This window comes from Heloderma suspectum, chromosome 3 (assembly GCF_057233095.1).
Source record: "Heloderma suspectum isolate Gila_16-S chromosome 3, 16-S_ref, whole genome shotgun sequence".
NCBI classification, from domain to species: domain Eukaryota; kingdom Metazoa; phylum Chordata; class Lepidosauria; order Squamata; family Helodermatidae; genus Heloderma; species Heloderma suspectum.
The window spans coordinates 156,537,534-156,556,077 of record NC_139460.1 but is presented as its reverse complement, the minus strand read 5'-3'; the positions used below and the strand labels follow the sequence as shown (position 1 = coordinate 156,556,077).

The 18,544-nt window shown below is 39.9% G+C and overlaps 1 protein-coding gene across 8 annotated transcripts in view; it reads left to right on the top strand.

Moving 5' to 3' along the window:
- UCHL3 (ubiquitin C-terminal hydrolase L3) overlaps positions 1-18,544 on the top strand; it is a 34,917-nt gene extending 16,373 nt beyond the window's left edge. For all 8 annotated transcript variants that reach the window (XM_084844825.1, XM_084844826.1, XM_084844821.1 and 5 more), the window contains 4 exons: positions 1,468-1,515; positions 15,056-15,131; positions 17,747-17,805; positions 18,323-18,544. In XM_084844825.1, the coding sequence (XP_084700951.1) occupies positions 1,468-1,515; positions 15,056-15,131; positions 17,747-17,805; positions 18,323-18,406 (267 nt within the window). In that variant the 3' untranslated portion in view covers positions 18,407-18,544. The remainder of the gene's footprint in view (positions 1-1,467; positions 1,516-15,055; positions 15,132-17,746; positions 17,806-18,322) is intronic.

Below are 18,544 nucleotides of genomic sequence, written 5' to 3'. Positions count from 1 at the left end.
TGTACAATAAATCCAAAGCTGAACCCTGACAAGACCGCGGTACTTTTGGTGGGAGACAAGAGGAGGTTGGGGGACGTCGACCTGGTGTTGAATGGGGTATGGCTACCCTTGAAAGACCAGATCCGCAGCCTGGGGGACATTTTAGATTCCCAGCTGTCCATGGAGGCTCAGGTGTCAGCTGTGAGCCGGACAGCGCTGTACCAACTCCATCTGATATGGTGGCTGCGCCCCTACCTTCCCGACCATCTGCTCCTATCGGTAGTACATGCCTTGGTCTCCTCTCATCTAGACTACTGTAATGCGCATTATGTGGGGTTACCCTTGAAGATGGTTCGGAAGCCGCAGTTGGTACAGAATGAGGCGGCTCACCTGATTAAAGGCAGCTGCCGGCGAGATCACATCACTCCAGTGCCGAAGGAGTTGCACCGGTTACCAGTTGTTTTCCGGGCCAAATTCAAGGTGTTGGTTTTGACCTTTAAAACCCTATATGGTTCTGGCCCAGCCTATCTGAAGGAGCGCCTCCAGCAGCACCAGACAGGCCGCTTAACAAGATCAGCCTTGGATGGCCTTCTCTCCGTTCCATCACCCAGGACAGCTAGGCTGGTGAGGACGAGGGAGAGGGCCTTCTCTGTGGTGGCCCCCACTCTGTGGAACTCCCTCCCTAGGGAACTCCACCATGCCCCCTCTTTAATGAGCTTCCGCCACGCATTAAAAACATGGTTGTTCAGGCAGGCATTTGGGGTGGGTTAGGGTACTTTTAGAAATACAATGTTTTAATGTAAAATTTTATTGTTTTAAAACCATCTGTATTGTTGTACATCGCCCAGAGCGGCCGGGTGACCGGCCAGATGGGCGATTAAGGAATTTAATAAATAAAATAAATTAAAGGCAAACTTCTGCCACAAAGTTACAGTGTTAAAATGGGGACAAAGTACCTTGGCTCAATGTACTCTCAGGTCTTTAGATGGACAATGCCTCTCTGAAAGCAAAACTCTTAATAAAGGGGCTGTAGCTTGATAATAAAATGCAGTCCTGGTATGTTCTATGACTAGTCTTGATCATTGGCATCTCCTGGAAAACTTTGGAGTGCTTGATTGGCAGTAGGCACCTGTATGAAGAATAGGGGGTTATGCAAGCTGTTGGTTCTACTGAATTTGAGGAAGCACCACATTCCTCTCAAGTTAGTAAGAATTGGGAGGCCACTGCCCCACCCTAGCTGGGCCTCCTTTTGTCAAAGTGAATGACTGCTGTATTACAGTGCTACTTTGGACATGAAAATGAATGATTTCATTAAGCAATTGTTAATACTTGATTAAAAACTTCAGAATAGTCCTTTAGACAATGAAACTCAAAATTTTTGGTTTAGCTATTGTGACTATATATATATCACTGGCAGTTGTAAGAAGCACCCTGCTTGGACCTCCTGTACACTTGCATATAGGCTAATTATCCATTTTGACATTTCAGGCTATCCGTGTTACTCATGAAACCAGCGCCCATGAAGGTCAGACTGAGGTACTGAGCTCAGCTTTTTTCCTAAGTAGAGTTTTGAACAGAGTCCTTTCTATATTGTTTCTAATAAGTCTGTTCAGAATCACTCTCCTTTTGCCTTTGTCTAAAATCTTCCATTAGGCTGCTAAAAGTTCTAGAAGAATGGTATCCTAGGAAATGAGCAAGGATCAGTATGGGTATATGAACTATTTGATAGTTACAAGTGTAATACAATGTTTCACAGAAAGCATTGTATGTTACAGTGGTTCAGATCATGAGCTATGACAGGCAGGGTTTGGTTCAAATATCAGTTCACCCATTAAGCTTCTGGGTGATAAGCCACTATCTGCCCACCTTGGTGCCTCCCTCTGTTGAGATATGGAGGTTATACTGGTCTACTTTACCTTTAAGAATTATTGAGAGCATCTATCTGAACAACTGTTAATGTTTGGGAAAGGCGCTATCTTACTATTAGGAGGAAGGTTTTTCTTGTAAATACAGTCATTTTCTCACAGTAGGAATATTGTCTCCTATTCTCCCTTCCTCACTTCATATAAATTCATATACACTCATACTTCATATACACACTGTGCACACTCCTAAGTAGATGTGTGTAGCCTTCCCCACCTCCACTAATCCAATGTGGTAAGACAGCTGTTTCATATATTAGCAGGTGGCTGGTACTTTAATGTCTATCAGGTCCAATCTAGAGTAAATCTGAAATGCTTGTAATTTTTCATTTCAAGAAGTTTTAACTATGTCTAACTTGCTGTGTCAGGGTGATACCCATTAGTCATGTCCAGGAACACAAGTATCCATAGGTGCAGGTTTGGGCAGGAGAGAGAGAGAGATACGATCATGTGCCCCATCTTGGTATCTTCTCCTTCCCCTGGGCTTTTTGGCACTGTGCTGTGGAGTGTTCATGTATTATCCATCTCATGTGTGGCTGCCTTGCAGTGAAAGTTTGGTAAGGAACATATGGCTACCGCCCCACTTTGCAGTTGAACTTTTCACATCTAATAGTCCCTAAGAAGATAAAATGGTGTATACTTTTAATAAGTCTTACTGTAATCTTGTGCTGTAAATAAGATTTAGCATTTATTTAGCACATTAGAGTTGTCAAAGCACTTTCCATACATTGTCTCATATATAATAACTGTTTAACTTTTATAGTATAAGACAACCTGAAAAATGAGCTTACCATCTTCAGCTTGAAACGATACCCTGTTATCAGCAGTTCTTTATCCAAGAACTAAAATTACATGTTGAAAAAATGTTTTAGCCAGTTTACTCTACTATTCATGCATTAGTTGGAAGAATAAATAGGAGAGCAGTGTGTATGCAACATAGTGTTTTTATGCATATGCTAATTTGGACATGGAAGAGGATTAGACTGTAGAAAAGGTGTAAATAAACTGATAAAAGAATTAAGAATACATGTGGGCTAGGTGGTAATGGAGAGGGAGATTTGAGGATTGAGCAACATTGCCCTAGGACTTGTGTATTAACCAAGAGCTTCAGTTGTCCTCATATGTACCATCAGTTTTACATAATCCATTGACTGATTTGTTCTGTATTCTTATAGTGACTAACGTAGTTGAACCACAGTTGTAATCTAATTGGTATAAGTAATCACTATAGCTGTTCACTGCAACTATTACTACTTTAGTTTTTAAATTATCCTAGAAACGCTTATCTGTGTGGGTTTTATATTCTTTCCATTTCTTCTTCCTTTCCTGTCACTCCATCCCAGCATGATCTCAGATAAGTAAATAGCAGATATTCCCCAAGTTTATGCATGCCCCCATCCATCTGATATACTGAATGTTTAGAACTATCCAAATAGCATTGTGGACAAAAACAAAATGTCTGTAGCTACAAATTAAAGATGTCGTCATCTTGACCTCCCTAAAATTCCATGAGTAAGGCAGGGTGATGGCACAATAAAAGCCTCATCCAGAAGCAGCCTTAGGGCGCAATCCTATGGCCACTAGTCAGTGGCTAGACGGCCATAGGATAGGTCACTTCCCAGAGAACAGATCTCCACCTCCTCGCGCACCACCTCGTAGGCAGCTTGGATCAGCCTCGTAAGAGCAGCGCAGAGCGGTGAAAACAGGGCGTTCCGGGGAGCAGGCTGGGGGGGGGAGGTTGGAAGTGCCAGTAAGACACATCCTATGTGTTGTCCAGCCACCACTTTCTGCGCTCTGAGGTCCTGAGGCTAGACAGCTGAAATCAGCTGTCTAGCCGTGAAAGCAGGGCAGGGGGAGCGAGGAGGAGATTCGCTCCTCACCACTCCTCCCATCCTGCACTGGACAGGTGGTTGCCCCCAGGGTCGGAGGCGACCTTCGATCCAGATAGGATTGCTCTCCCCTTAGTAACATTACTCATTAGGAGTAAGAATGATTCCTGCTCAGGTCAATGATTCCAGATCAGGTGGGAATCCTTTTTAGTTGTATCTCTGTTTAATCCTACCAGTGAAGTTAACCATTTGGCAGCATTAAATCTGCACTGGTCCAAAGTGGCAGGTTACCAGTAAACTTGGTTCTATGGGCCAAATTTTTTAACAGGTTTTTAAAAACGGCATCTAGAGTAAAATTCAAATGAGGACATAGCTTTATAGGTATTTGTAATTACACTGCCAGTTTGTACACTGATTTGTGGAGAGATTGTTCATCAGTGATTGTAGGAGAAACGCAGTTCAGCTGTTTGTTTTTGCTTTGGCTACAGATTGTAGTCAAAGCCAAACTTGGAAGTCTTGGTTATCTGTAACTTTCCTTGGAAGGCTCCATGAATGCTCAATATCTGAAAGCGCATAGATTAAGATGGGAAACTTGAGAAGTGGCTAGCTGCAGCTTGTGGTAATGATGTAAAACGTAATGTTTCAGACTATCCCTAGGCTTTTATAATTACTAATTTGGACTAATAACTAATTGGTTGAGAAGCAACATGAAAGGGATCACAGTGAACGCCCCTTTTCTGCAGAGCATGTGATATTTTATGTGTGTTGACACAGGCCATTTTTGGTAGTATGATTGTGACCTCTTTGAATAATGTTTGTTCTCCCCCTTTCCTACTTCCGTTATAACATTTTCCCCCTTATAAATAAACCACTTTTAGAAAGTATTACCCTTTAACAGTAAAATCTATTTCGAATATGAAACATTTACTTAAAAAACCCTTTTAGAGTTAATTACTGTGTAATTTGCTGTAAACAAATGCCTTTTCCTATTCCAGTTGGGAGGAAAAAGTCAGCAGTCTGTTACTTGCAGTCCATGCTTTGATCAATATGTTGCTCTTTCCCTACTACATTGTCCAAAGGAAGGAAGGAATGTAGCAATATATTCTTAAAATGGATAATGACTGAAACAGCTGTAATGACACTCATGAGTAGCTCTTACATATTCGTACTCTTACAGTAGTAGCTCTTATATATTCTTAAAATGGATAATGCCTGAAACAGCTGTAATGACACTCATGAGTAGCTCTTACATAGATTCGTACACTGAATCTCCTTAATCTAACCAGAACCTGCCGTAAACTGAGAAGTTGGCAGTGCTTGGATCAAATTGATCTTTGTAACAAGCCTTTTCTCTGCAATTGAAATTAAAGCAGCCTAGTTTATTTTATTTTTTTTAAAGGCTAGCCATACTAAATTGAACAAGATTCATGTGGAGGAAGAGAATTAATGATTCTGACATCATAATGGAGGAGAGGTTGTAACTTTGGAAAGGTGATATATTTCATTAAGATTAAGCTAAACATTTCAAATTCTATCTCAGAAAATGTGAAGCACTGAGTAATAATTATTTTGTAATGTGTTCTTACAGTGAAGCAGAAATCTTTTGCTGGACCAGGTTCGAGATTGGGAGGCTGTTTTTAATGGCCTGGCTCAGCAAATCCTCCAAACCATGATTCATATGCTCCTTCCTTGTCTCTTGCATGGCTTCACTTTTCATGTTTAGTGCAAACCATAGTCTGACATGATATCCAGACTAGTAAACTGTGGTTTGTGTTTGTCCTCCAAACTGGAACTAGAAATCCACTTTAAATCATTGTCTAATTCCAGTTGAAGGGCAAGCACAAATAAGTGCTGTGACATCCAAATCAGCAAGCTAAGATGTTTGCATTAAAGAGGAAACTGAAAATGCAGCCATACCGAAGAAAGGGTGTGGGGGGAAGAGCCTATGGCTCATTCCTAATGAAATCCATGGTTTGGGGAACATCTGAATTAGGATAATGTAGATGTAATCAAGTATACTTAAAGGAGTTTAACAATTTGGAATATCCCAAGCCACCTCGATAATTCTGAGGAAGTCTGAACTGCATTTCCAAAACTATTTTAAAATACTCAGATGTTGGGATTTTTAAAAGTTAACCTTCATAGTTTCCCGTCTCTTTTAAAAACTGGATTGGTACAAGTTCAAAGACAATAACAATACCTTTGTTTTGTTAAGTCAATTTGAACCAAAAACTTGGAGCTAGTAGTTTCCTATTTTACAAGAAAAGTCCAGGAAACCCATTTCTGCTCTAAATAGTGAATTACACTATGTAATGTGCAAATTGTGCATAGCCTTGCTGGTAGAGAGACTGCATGACTGTTCCAAAAGAAGATCTGCTTTATCCACAGGGTATTGGATGTGTGGCAAGAACTTCCTAGGTGAATTCTTCCACAGCTCGAACTGTTCAAGCAGGCAAAGTCTGTTTCCTAAATTAACTATGTCTGTTTCTTCTGTTAACCTGATTGCTAGCAATAATTAATTTTATTTTCATAGCATCCTGAAACATTGAGTATGTCAGTATAATTACTCCCAGTTGATATTTGAGGAACTGACAATGATTCCTGTTGTGATTATTTGGAATGTGCCTTAAAGTGAAGACATCAGATTTCCTTCATGCTGGGTTAGGGGAAGAGTAAGAGATTTAAAAAAAAATCTTGACAGTCTTGTGCCTGTGAAAGCTGCTAGTTGTAAAACAGGACTGTGTGCCTATAGGTTGTGTGCTTTATTCACTGAAATTAACTGTATAATCCGCAGTGGATAATTTTTTCCAATACAAATTCAGTTAATTTACACAGAGTCATTTGCATAGGAAAATGTTCAGTTTGCATCTTAACATGTTCTAATTTCTGTAGCGCAGGGGTAGGCAACTTGTGGCCCTCCAGATGTTTTGGCCTACAACTCCCATCATCCTTCATTAGCTATTTTGGCTAGAGCCGACGCAAGCCATAGACCAAAACATGTGGAGGACCACAAATTGCCCATCCCTGCCCTAGGAAGATATAATTCAGCATGTTTATTTTACTTGTATTTAGTAAACAACAAAGCTAAAAACAGACCCCACGTTAATATGTCCCAATATACCAGAAGTATTCCCCCTGAAATAATTGAGGGGGAAAATTAAAGCATACTGAATGTGATTTAAATGTTGCATTATGAGGAATTTTTTTATTGGAATACTTGTAAAAATGTAAGAACAATAGCATGTATTTCCCTTACATTGTTTAATGGTGCAGTCCTATGGATTGTGCTCTCGCTGCTCAGAAGCCCTTGAACTTGGTGGCTTCTGAGATTCCTATGCCCTGCTGGGATGAAACCGGCAGGGCAAGAAGACCAGAGGAGACGATCTTTGCATCACTGTCCTCCGATCTTTGCTTTTTTCATTAGACAGGCTTTTCAGCCTGTCTAGCAAGGACACTTTGGAGGGGGAGGGAAGGGGGCTGGATAAATTGTACCCTGGCCTCTCTAGTCTCTTCCCCTCCGCGCCCACCAGAACACCCCCTTTCCCCTCTCTCCGAGGTCAGTTTTCCAATCTCAGAGACGCAGCCAGTGGGGTTGGTTCTCTGACTCCCCCTTCCAAGCTTGGAGGGCTGCCTCCCACCTCGGAAGGGTTTTTCCGAGCCATCCTGTGGTCCCTGGGATGCTCGCCCAGGGACTGTAGGGTTGTTCTCTCCGTTTAAGAAAAAAACCCCAAAGGTACTGAAAATTGTGGCTACACTAATACATTTTTCTAACCCAAAGAACTGCATGATACGGTGACAACTACTCATCTATTTCAACAGAGTTGAACTGAAGCCGCTGGAGCACCTTCAGTTTCACTATCACTATTTATTAGTTCCATGTCACTTTGAGACATGTATGTATTTTAATGACATATATGTATTGTCTCACTCACTTGATAGGGATAAATCACCTGAAAAACATTAATCACAACTTTGAAACTTCCAAGCTTACCTAATATTGTATTTGCAATTGGCATATGCTCATTTTTACTAACGAACTTATGAAATGGAAAATTTCCACCCCACATCACTGGCTATTGGACTGGAACAATGTTATAGAATGTTGCTGATATTAGGTTTAGGGATGGTGCAGTGAATAGTGTTGGATGTGCCCCTCACAAAAAACTCTTGAGTAAACTTGGCTGTCATGGGATTGGGTCCTCTTAATTGGTTGACCTGGAAACAGTGATTAGGAATGAATGGATAAGTCACAATGGAGGGAGATAAGTTGGTTCTTCCAAGGATCTGTATTGGGATTGGTGCTTGAACATTCAGAAATGATCTGGAGCAGCAAGGTGGCCAAGTTTGGAGGTGACACCAAATCATTCAGGGTGGTGACAGCCAAAACAGATGTCAAAACAGGGTGCATGGACAACTAAATGGCAAATGCGGTTCAATGTAAGTAAGTGTCAAGTGGAGCAAACTTCACATAAGTACTGGGATCTGAGCTGATGGAGATTAACCAGTAAAGAGGTCTTGGGATTCAGAGGCAGTATACCTCTAAATACAAGTTGCTGGGGAATAGCAGGAGAGAGCTTCATGGTGTTCTGACAAAATAATGTAACCTGGTAAGCCTCCTTAATTTAGGATTAGCAGGAAGTATAATGAGTCATATTAGTGAGTTCACTTGTAGTGGCTGGCACACACTATAGGTTGAAGGTATTGTATGTGCTGTACCATAATGCTAAAAATTGCAATTGCAACTTAAATCAAGATTTTCCAATGAGAATGTGACTGAGCCAGGGTTTGCGGCTGTGTACTATTTTCAAGTCCCATATTCTGATCCATAGTCTCAAGAGGATGGTTTCGAGGCACATTGTAAAGGAATAATACAGTCACCAGTAGATATTTAACACATTATGGTCTGGATCCTAAGATAAGGAAGTTCACAAAAGGAAAACTTTCCATCTCCTGCTCCTATTCCCAGCAGCCCCCCTCCCCCCCACACCATATCCCACATTGTTCAGAAGGACCTCCAGAAAGGCTTTTGAGGGGTGCAGGTGGCTGCAGGAGAGAAAAGGGCAGGGAGACAAATTCCCTCTGTGAAATTCCCTGTTAGCTTACCTTGGATCCAAGCCTATATTTTCTAATATGGCTATTTACCTCCATGACCGAAAAAAAATATTTTGTGTACATGGCACTGCACATCTATTCTATTGTAAATATTCTACACTACTCTTCCATCGTATTTCCAGGGCAGCTTTCAAAAAATAAGCAGATGAAGAGTTGATGTATGTGGCATTTCCCCAAGCCATGCATACAAAATTTGTGCGCTCATGTGGTTTTGATAATACCTTATCAGAAGTATACTGACATTCCAACTTGCTAGAAATTTCTGTAGAAAAGAGTAGAAATCGCCCATGCCTTGGTGGGCTAGTAGCGAAAACCAAACTAAAGTTAGATTAATTTTGAATATGGTGTTCTAGGTATAAATGCATACTTCCATTTAATGATGGAGGGAAATATCCACTGGGGTCACTGCATTTACAGAATTGATGTAGTGCTAGCATTATGCTAATAGTGTAAACTGGCACAGTGGGTTTTCCTAGGGAAACACCACAGGTGTTTCACTAGAAGTCTCTTATGCTAATGCTATGTCAGTTGCTTAAGTGCAGTGACCCTGTTGGATACTGCTCTAAGTTTGCACATATATGCTCATTATTTGACTGTAATATCAGGGGTAGCCTGCATGCATGGACTGGTCATTCTACATAAAAATAAAAACAAACAAACCCGATTTTAAACACACACCACCAAACCCTAAGCATTCAACTTTCAGGAGGATGAAATTCATCAAGAAATAAGATACTAAGCCTTCTCAGCGAGGAGGGGGGCTCAACCTCGACCTCCCTATTAGAACATCTGAAGGGGGCCTGTGTGTACACTTCTTTGTGTGCAGGCTCCTTACACACATTCGTAATGTATGTGCATAGGTTGGGGTGGCAGGGCATTCTGAGGCTTCCTTCTGCATGTATGCCTAAAAAAGAGCCACTGACTGGTGTATATATACATGTACAGTAATCAGCCAATAACAAAACTTTATATGAATTGGAGGATTGATCGACATGTATATTAATCCACTGAACTGAGATGTAAGGATAAGCTAATAGATAAACCTTGTTTCAGTTGCATAAGTTAAATATTGGACAATATGTTTAGCTTTTACATCTGACTTACCTATTTAGTTTCTCCTTCCTTAAACATATAAAATGCAGTATGTTTTGTGGCTGGCCTAATCTCATACCTTAATAGAACTTTTGTTGTTGAATTCTTGAGACTTGTTTTTTAGAGCAAAGTACACATGCTGTAAAAGAGATTTCCTGTCAAGTGTTAATCAGGCAAAACTAAGTTCTCATCTGGAAAAGCTTTTTTAATTGTTTCTAGGTAAACAACTCATGTACAAGGAAAATAAAGCAAAAACCTATCTTGTGAACCAAGTGTTGAGGAGTGCAAAGCTTAACTGAAATGCAAAAGCAAGATATATTATCAGGACTCGGAGCATATATAGTCTGCCAGGTCTGCATTTTGCAACTTCCCACGGACCTGTCATTGAACTCTTACTGGTTCTTAAAAATGGTTCAGTTACCCAAGTTAGTTAAAACAAGCCAGGATCAAACCATCATTTGATACCCTGCTTTGTTGCCTAGTCTTGGTTTAGGTGACTGTCTGAACTGAGCCTAAGTGTTGTAGATACCCAAACCTAGGTAATGAGGAACCAAGGACATTTTTTCCTCTCAAGATATTGTAGCACCATGTCCAATTCCACTCCTATGCTACTTTTTAAAGAATTGGATTCCAGGTTGCTCATATGTTAGGTTGACTAGGGTTGTGGGCACAAGTCAGAGCTTGCAATAAGAAAGGAGGGAACTGGAAAAAGTCTCTGAGCTGCTCTGCCTTCTTGCAGCTGGTGCTTACTAAGTGTAGACACAGGCATGCACATCTTCAGCAGCCATGTATTCTATTACATACATTTGAAGGAGAAAACAAAAATGGAACTCTCTTCGGTAAGGTTCAGCTGTCCTCTGAGCAAAGTGTGTCCTTCAGCCCTGCAAAGCCTGAGAGCACCTTGGTAAGAGAGGACACAACAGTGACAACGTTGAGTTAGCAGTGACAACTTGAGTTTCATGAATGAGTAACCACTTGTCCCTATTCCCAGCTATTTTTCATCCCCCAAATGCAAACACATTAATTTGCATTGTGAGAATGGGGGGAATCCATTGCACTAGTTATGAAAACTGGGTAAGAAATTGTTGTAAGAAGGAAATCCATGCAGGCTTTCCTGTTCTGAAAGTGTTGATGGTCTGGACTATACATTTATCCAGTACGCAAACGGCAGTATTTTCTAGGGCAAGTAACGAGACGTTTCTTTTAGATAGCACATCCCATGTTTTTCAATAGGTATGCAAGTGTCAACACTTCTTAGAGCTAGAATCAAGTAATGTTGCTTTTCCAGAACCTTTCCTAACCTGAGAACTAGTGTACCGGAGAGGCTGGGGATGAACCCTTCTTTCTGACTTTCTGTTTTTCTACATGCTTCATGTAGGAAGCATTCAAATATATAATCCCATTTTCAGGCAGAAAAGAATGGTACATCCCAGAAAAAGCTTTACTACTTTATCCAGCTGTTTGTATAAATTGACCCTATTAGGTATTTCCCGTGATAAGCAATGTAGTTCAGTTTCCCTGCCGCCCATGCACAATTCATTATTTATTTTAAAAGTTTTAAATGCCATTTTTTAAAGTGGATTTAATGCCTTTTACAAAGCAATGCTCCCCAGCAAACATGTTATTCTCCTGCATGCAATAGCGAAGTCCACCATTTTGTGAACATTTGATACTTGAAGGCTGTTCTTCAACACTAAAGGACACATACCCTGAATATTTGTAAAAGAAGCCTACTCTGGTAGACTATCTTTATCACTTCTGTTTCTTTCCCCCACCCTTGGTTGCACACTGAAATTGCATTTGCGGATGGTTCAGATAAGCCTCAACATTATAAAAGCACTGTTCTTAATTTAGTACTTCTCTTCAGTTTAAAATAGAGCACGTCACACACTTTTAGACCAGAAGTACTCTTTTATATTGTCAGTTAAATGTTTATCCATTGGAGTATGTAACATAGTAAAAACTATAGCTACCTGTAAAGTGTGTCTTTTTTTAATATTTATGTAGTCACCATCATCCTTGCTGCCCTCACCATCTTCCTCATCACAGCCTCAGTTTAGCCACTGCAAAATGAAGGCTTCACCCTTGCGTCGCTCTGCATCCTTGACACTGATCAGATGTAATCATGTAGCCTCTGCAAAAACCACAAGCCCTGTAAAGGCTACAAGTCCACCTGTCTGCCTTCAGCGTTGGCGGCCCACAATACCCCTATCATCTATTGGGCTCCATTCTGTTGTAAGTGTAGTCTCTCTTCCATCTCTTCTCAATAGCAAACCTGCTGTCTCAACATTTAGGTTTAAAGGTGCTACTCTTCCATCTCTGAATCCCCCTTTGGGCTCTTTTTGGTGTAGTAAGCACGTATCCACTATGCTTTGCTGTCTTAAATTCTCATCAGTAGATGGTTCTTAGTGACAAATATCAAATGGCTCAGAAGGCTGCGTCTAATGGAAACTGCTACTTGTTTCATGGATCCCCCCCCGATATGTGGCTGCTCTTGTCTCGGTGGTGTTTCAGTTGGGGCTGCTAACTTTTAGTTCTGTGCCAAATCCATTTCACATCTGATTAAACATCACTTCCTTAGTCGCTTCTCTAAATCCATGGCCCATTGGTCTGCATATTTTCCAATCTTCTCCTCCTCTTCCTGATCTCATGTGTTTCAGCAGTGATGCACAATATGGCTTAAATGTTCTTTTCTTTTCTTGGCATCCTGTTTTTCTGAATTTGTAGTTTAAAAAATTCTTAATGGTAAAAATCATCCGTTCTTTCTTTCATTACTCTTGGATCTTGGTGGTTTTTTTCTTTTGAATGTGTTTTGAGTTATACTGATGAAGCAGCATTTTGGTGCAACTGCTTTCACAAGAGATGCTTAACTTCTTAAATGTTCCCTACATCCTCATGATATACGCAGCCATTGTCTATCCATGCCACTAAAAAAAGCCAAATCCGAAACTTGCAGAGGTTGTTGATGTGCAATTACAATTTAACATGCATAAAATACTCTGGTTGCACTTCTGTGCAAAAAAAAAAAAAGCTGTAAATGCTAATGGCAGGAAGGACTATATTTCAGGGAAGCAATGGTGAAAGTCCAGACAGGTAACACAATATGAAAGCAGAAAGATATGGGGGAAAAAGATGTAGTCATGAGACACATCCCTACCTGCATCAGAGAATACTCCTCCACAGAAGGCAACACTAAAGCGCTATGCAATCTGTGATTCCAGGAATAACCGTATGGACAAATGGTATAAATTCCAGAGAAAGTGGCAGGTGTGGAAGCATTCATTCTCTGATTACTAGCAGCTGTCCTTAAAGCTAATGTTTGCCCATACTAATGTCTGCAAAGTTGGTGGATGTAGCCATTTCACTTGATCCTTGGGCACGTTCAGTCCTGCTTTGTGACGTGACATATTTATAGCCTATTCTAAAAGTGGCACTAATGCAGGACTGAAGATCTGTGTCAATAAAAATGTAATACCAGAAGGAGGTCCAAAACTAAAAGAGTAAGGTTGGACAAAGTCTTAAGGTCCTCTAAAAGTAAAACTGATACAGATCAGGTCTAGGAGATAATTGTTCAAGATCCTAATGTAATTTTTAGGGCACAATCCTATGCATGTTCATTCAGAAAAAGCCCTAGAACTGCCAGCAGGTCCCAACCAGTTGGAAGGACTTTTTTCTGTCTAAACATGCATAGTATTGCACTCTTAGTGTTGTGTAAGTATCCAGAATTTGAATTCTAAGTTCACTACGATCTGCTTTGAGTCTTGGGACATAACTTCTTTCCCTGCATACAGATTCTTGGAACTGCTGCTGGGGACCATCATCTCAAGATTACGTTCCTGAGCACATTTGGCTCTTTACAATGAGTCTCTGTGCTCCCCAAATCACAAGGTTCTGTAGAAGCTTTGGTAAATATGTGGCAATGGATGAAAAGTCAGTCTTTTTTTCTGTGCTCTTTCCATGTAACATTCAAAGCAGGGATGCACAAATCTCGCCTTCAGTGAGTCACATGAGTTTTTCCATGCACTTCCCTTACACTATTTCCAACTTTATAACCCTCTCCCGTCCCCTCTTTAGTTGTGTCTTTTTTTCTAAAAACAGTCACAAACTTTTAAATGCCTCTTTTTGTAGGGATGTTATCCAATCTTTTTATCATTTTAATTGTCCTCCTGAATATTTTTCTATTATGGGAATCCTTTAACCATATAAGAAGCTAATTAATGTCCCTACCCTGAACACTTGTGCCAATATATCTGCTTATGACATTTTTAATTTATAACATAACAGGCTTGTATCAATGTTATGTTTAGCAACACCATACTGGCAGAGCAGTTAGGTACTAACAGAAAATTTTAGCACTGGAATGCTAGTTACATACGTCACTGAGAATGCTAGAAACCTTTTCGCTGAAACCTGTGATGTTTAAAAATTTGGAGTTGAGATTAACCAGCTTTAACAGCTCTTGTCACAAACATCTGTGTATTAGTTGGAATAAGAACTGTATGCTAGTATAGGTGTAACTAAGCTACTGTGGTTGCTTCAATTAACTTCCTAAATTGCAGAGTTATTATTGATCTTATGCTGCAGACAGGGTATTTCCAAGTTGTCACAAACCGATTTAACAGCAGACCTCTTCATGCCACTTAAAGCATAATTTTCATTAACATTTTGGTTATCAGATTACTGTAGAATGCATAGGCACATTTTTATCAAGTTTGAATGATTGTTTTAACATTGTATGGTTATTTTGTAGCTATAGTGCTGGTCACTGAGTACAAAAGGGCCAATTTTATAATGCCCACTCTACCAATCCTTCCTCATTCTCCACTCCTTTGACAGGGCTCATCTCCATAGTGGCTAAGTTCCAAAAAGACACACATGTTGTAGCTCACGCCTGGTTGGAACCCTATGGTCTGGGAGCCCTAATCCCTGACGTGTGTAGGCTGGCTGATCAACAAGGAAAAGTAAACTTTATGTGTTCAGAAGCACGTACTCTTATATTTCTTTGAAACTTGAAATGGGTTCAAAGGCTGAGCTCTAGCTCTTCCCAAAGATCTCTTTCCAAATTGTGTAAATGGAATTTAACATACTAACTTCTTACACACATCCTATTTCTTCTCACAGGCACCAAGTATAGATGACAAAGTAGATCTTCACTTCATTGCATTAGTAAATGTTGGTGGTAGTCTCTACGAATTGGGTAAGAATAAACATTGTCCTTCAGAACTGGGTCAGGTATTCTCTTCAACCTAATGCCTAATTTTTTATACTATTAACTTGAATTTATAGCCTGTCAACAGTGGGTAGCCATAATATCATAAATTTTGCCTATTTTTTAAAGCTTCACTACAACTTTTCAGTGAAGTAATTATGCTCTTGCTTTGAGAATGGTAGGTATAGTATTCAAGAATGTTGGCATTTCAGTACTTGGCTTTAAAAGGGGGAAAACTATTAAGCGGCAGAAGTTAATTCAGAACTTGTTTCTGCTTTTTGTATGTGTGTTTGTTTTCCCCATATCTTGAATGTGCTGCAGATCTTTTGCTTGGTGTCCTAATGCTGCATAGTGCAAATCACATCATACATACAGCTCCTGTTCAATAAGCTGGATCAGTCCCTACACCACACTGGCTGTGTTATATTATTGGGCAACCAGGATTCACTGCAACGCTCTCATGGAAAAATAACCAAGTATATATGGCCCAATAACATATGTATCCATGAAATCTCTTTAAATAGGTTTAAGTAAAAATGCATGATAACTTGTTATTTTACAGCAGGGATGGCCCTCCAGATGTTGTTGGACTGCAGCCCCTATCAGCTTGAGTCAGCATAGCCAATGGTGAGGGATGACGGGATTTGCATCCAACATTTGGAGGACCACACATTCTCCATCCCTGCTTTACCACATGGCATTAGCAAATGGCACAAAGTAGGATTCCCAGTTTCATGCAGTGTCACGGTTTTCCTAAAATGTTTTAAGTATTTGGTCCTGATGAGCTCTATGTATTGTTGAACTGAAGCAGTAGACAGGTATTCTGAAGCTGTGACTACTGCTGTCTTTTTCATGAGCCTGTGCAATATCAAGTCATAGGGAACGTTCAAAAGAGTGCAAAATCTGCATGTGAAAAGCTACAGAAACAGTTCCTGGCATATCTGATTTAAAAGATTTCTAGTAGCAGGGCTTGAGGTAAGTAATTGCATAAGACGTTCGAGAACTGCTGTTGCTCATTAGAACCACATCGTTAGTAAAACCTTTGATTGGAGAACTGTAGCTCCCTTGTAAATGTTACCTTCCAAAAGTTCATAAGAGCTGTTCTTATTGTATGCTTTGAGTCTGTCCAGTCTGTTTTTGAATCCTAGAGGACCAAATAAAAAAAGGTTACACTTTGCCATAGAAAACATGCTATTTATATTTATAGGTAACAATTTCAAATACTGTTTCCCAGAATAGGCTTGGGAACTGAATCAAAAATGTAGCTTGCAAATTGTGGGTGGGTCAGTTCTAGGTCTGTGGAATTTAACCAGGAATTTGTACTGTAGAACTGCCTCTTGGATTGTCACACGTGCAGAAGTCATCCACTGCAGTAAACACATTGGAATTCACCTAAAACACATATATTATATGAACCTAATTTAAGTTTTGTTGCTGATAAATTGAAAATTGTCGTTAAACTAAATTAATATACATAAACAACTTAAACAGGGAATGAAAACAATCTGGACTGATACATTCAATAGGCTGGTAGTAGAAGCTGGAAAGCTGGCTTCATGTCTCTGGGCACTATGTTAAGACAGCTTTAAAAAGAAATTGCCATGGAGAATTAGCCCAGAATTATTAACCATAGTAACTAAACTGAGCCTCCATGTCTGGAACGGATGCACCTCTGAATTCTGAAGATAGTCAAGGAAGGGCTCTTGCCTTCATGGTCTGTTTGTGAGTTTAGGGCAGGAGTGCAGAGCCTCAGGCCCAGGGACTGAATCAGGCCCTCCAGGGTTCGGCAGAAAGCCACACTACCTTCTCTGACTCCGCTCCCTTCCCCTAAGCAGATCATTTTGGTGGTTTTCCGGCTGTTGTATAATTCCCCCCCCCCCATTTTAAAGGGTTGAAATGCCTCTCCCAAGGTTCTTCCTGGTAGTAAGAGTTTCAAGCTAAATTATGCTGGTATTTTTGGAATGTTTAGTTTTTGGCTCCACCGACCACTGGAATGCAGACCCAAAAAGCTTTCCCAAAATACAATTCAGCCCTTGGGCTGAAAGAGATTCTGCACCCCTGGCTTACAGCATATGGTTGGCTAGTGTTGGAAATGGAACACTAGTCTAAAGGGAACTCTATCTAGCCCAAAATGGTAGCTCTGTCTGCATGTGAGTATTTCCTAATTTTATTTGCAACTTGAGGCATTCATACAGTAATCTGCCAAAGAAATTTGGCTTCAAGTTGCTATCATTAGAGTACATGTTGATATAAGGAAGAATTAGAGAATGCATAACACTCAAGCCTGATCATTCAGCGTCAGTGGAAATGGTGTGTGTTGCGAGATCAAATATGTGATTCAAATGTTAATAACTATCAGTGGATTGAATTTGACCATAGAACTTATGCTTGATTATTCCTATCCCTGTAGTTTTCAGTGTATGGTGAGGAAAATAGCCAAAGGTACAATGTAATACAAGAGTTATTACACTTACGGAAAGCATGTGGTGGTGGTGATGGTAGTATGTTACTTGTATTAGAAGTAGAGGAGCCCTATCAAGTGTACTGCTGGATACTTTCTGTGTACGGCGTAATGAATAACTACTTTCCGTATATTCCAACAGATGGACGGAAGCCTTTCCCAATAAACCATGGGCAATCAAGTGATGACACATTTTTAGAGGTAGGGATTTTAACTGTCTTGTGCTAAGACCTTTATTGAGACTGCTTAAAGCAAAATACTTATGGATAGAAGAAGTTATTTACTATGGTAACTTCTGAAATTGCTGTTGTGGGAATATATACACATTTAGATAAATTCAAATTGCTGGTGCTATTAAAATTGCTCACTCTGACTATTGTTTACTACCTGGCTATATATTACATATGACTACAGTTCAAACCATTCACTTCTGATTAGATTTTCTGATCCCCATATTAGATGATTTTTGGGTTTTGTATTTGTATTTTAAAAACATATATAGCCATTGAAGGCAAAGCCTTCTCAAGGCAGTTTACGAAAAGAGACATAAAACAGATATATGTAGCAGCAGCATTAAAACACCATTTCAACACTAACCACAATTTAAAAAAGCAGCAACAGTTAAAACCATAAGATGTAAAATCCATAAAATCCGTTAAAATCAATTATATTCATAGAAGTGATGGTACACCTTTACCTTTTTGTGTTTTCTTACTAGGATGCAGTAGAAGTATGCAAGAAATTCATGGAACGTGATCCAAACGAATTAAGATTCAATGCAATTGCTCTAGCAGCAGCTTAAATTATTCTTACATGAGGGCAAAAACTGTGTTTAATGTATTGTAACAAAATAATGCTTTTGCCACAAATCAATGATGATCAAATTTTGATACCTCCCAAGTAACATGTTGATGTGGATTAAACTTCAGATTCTCTTCTA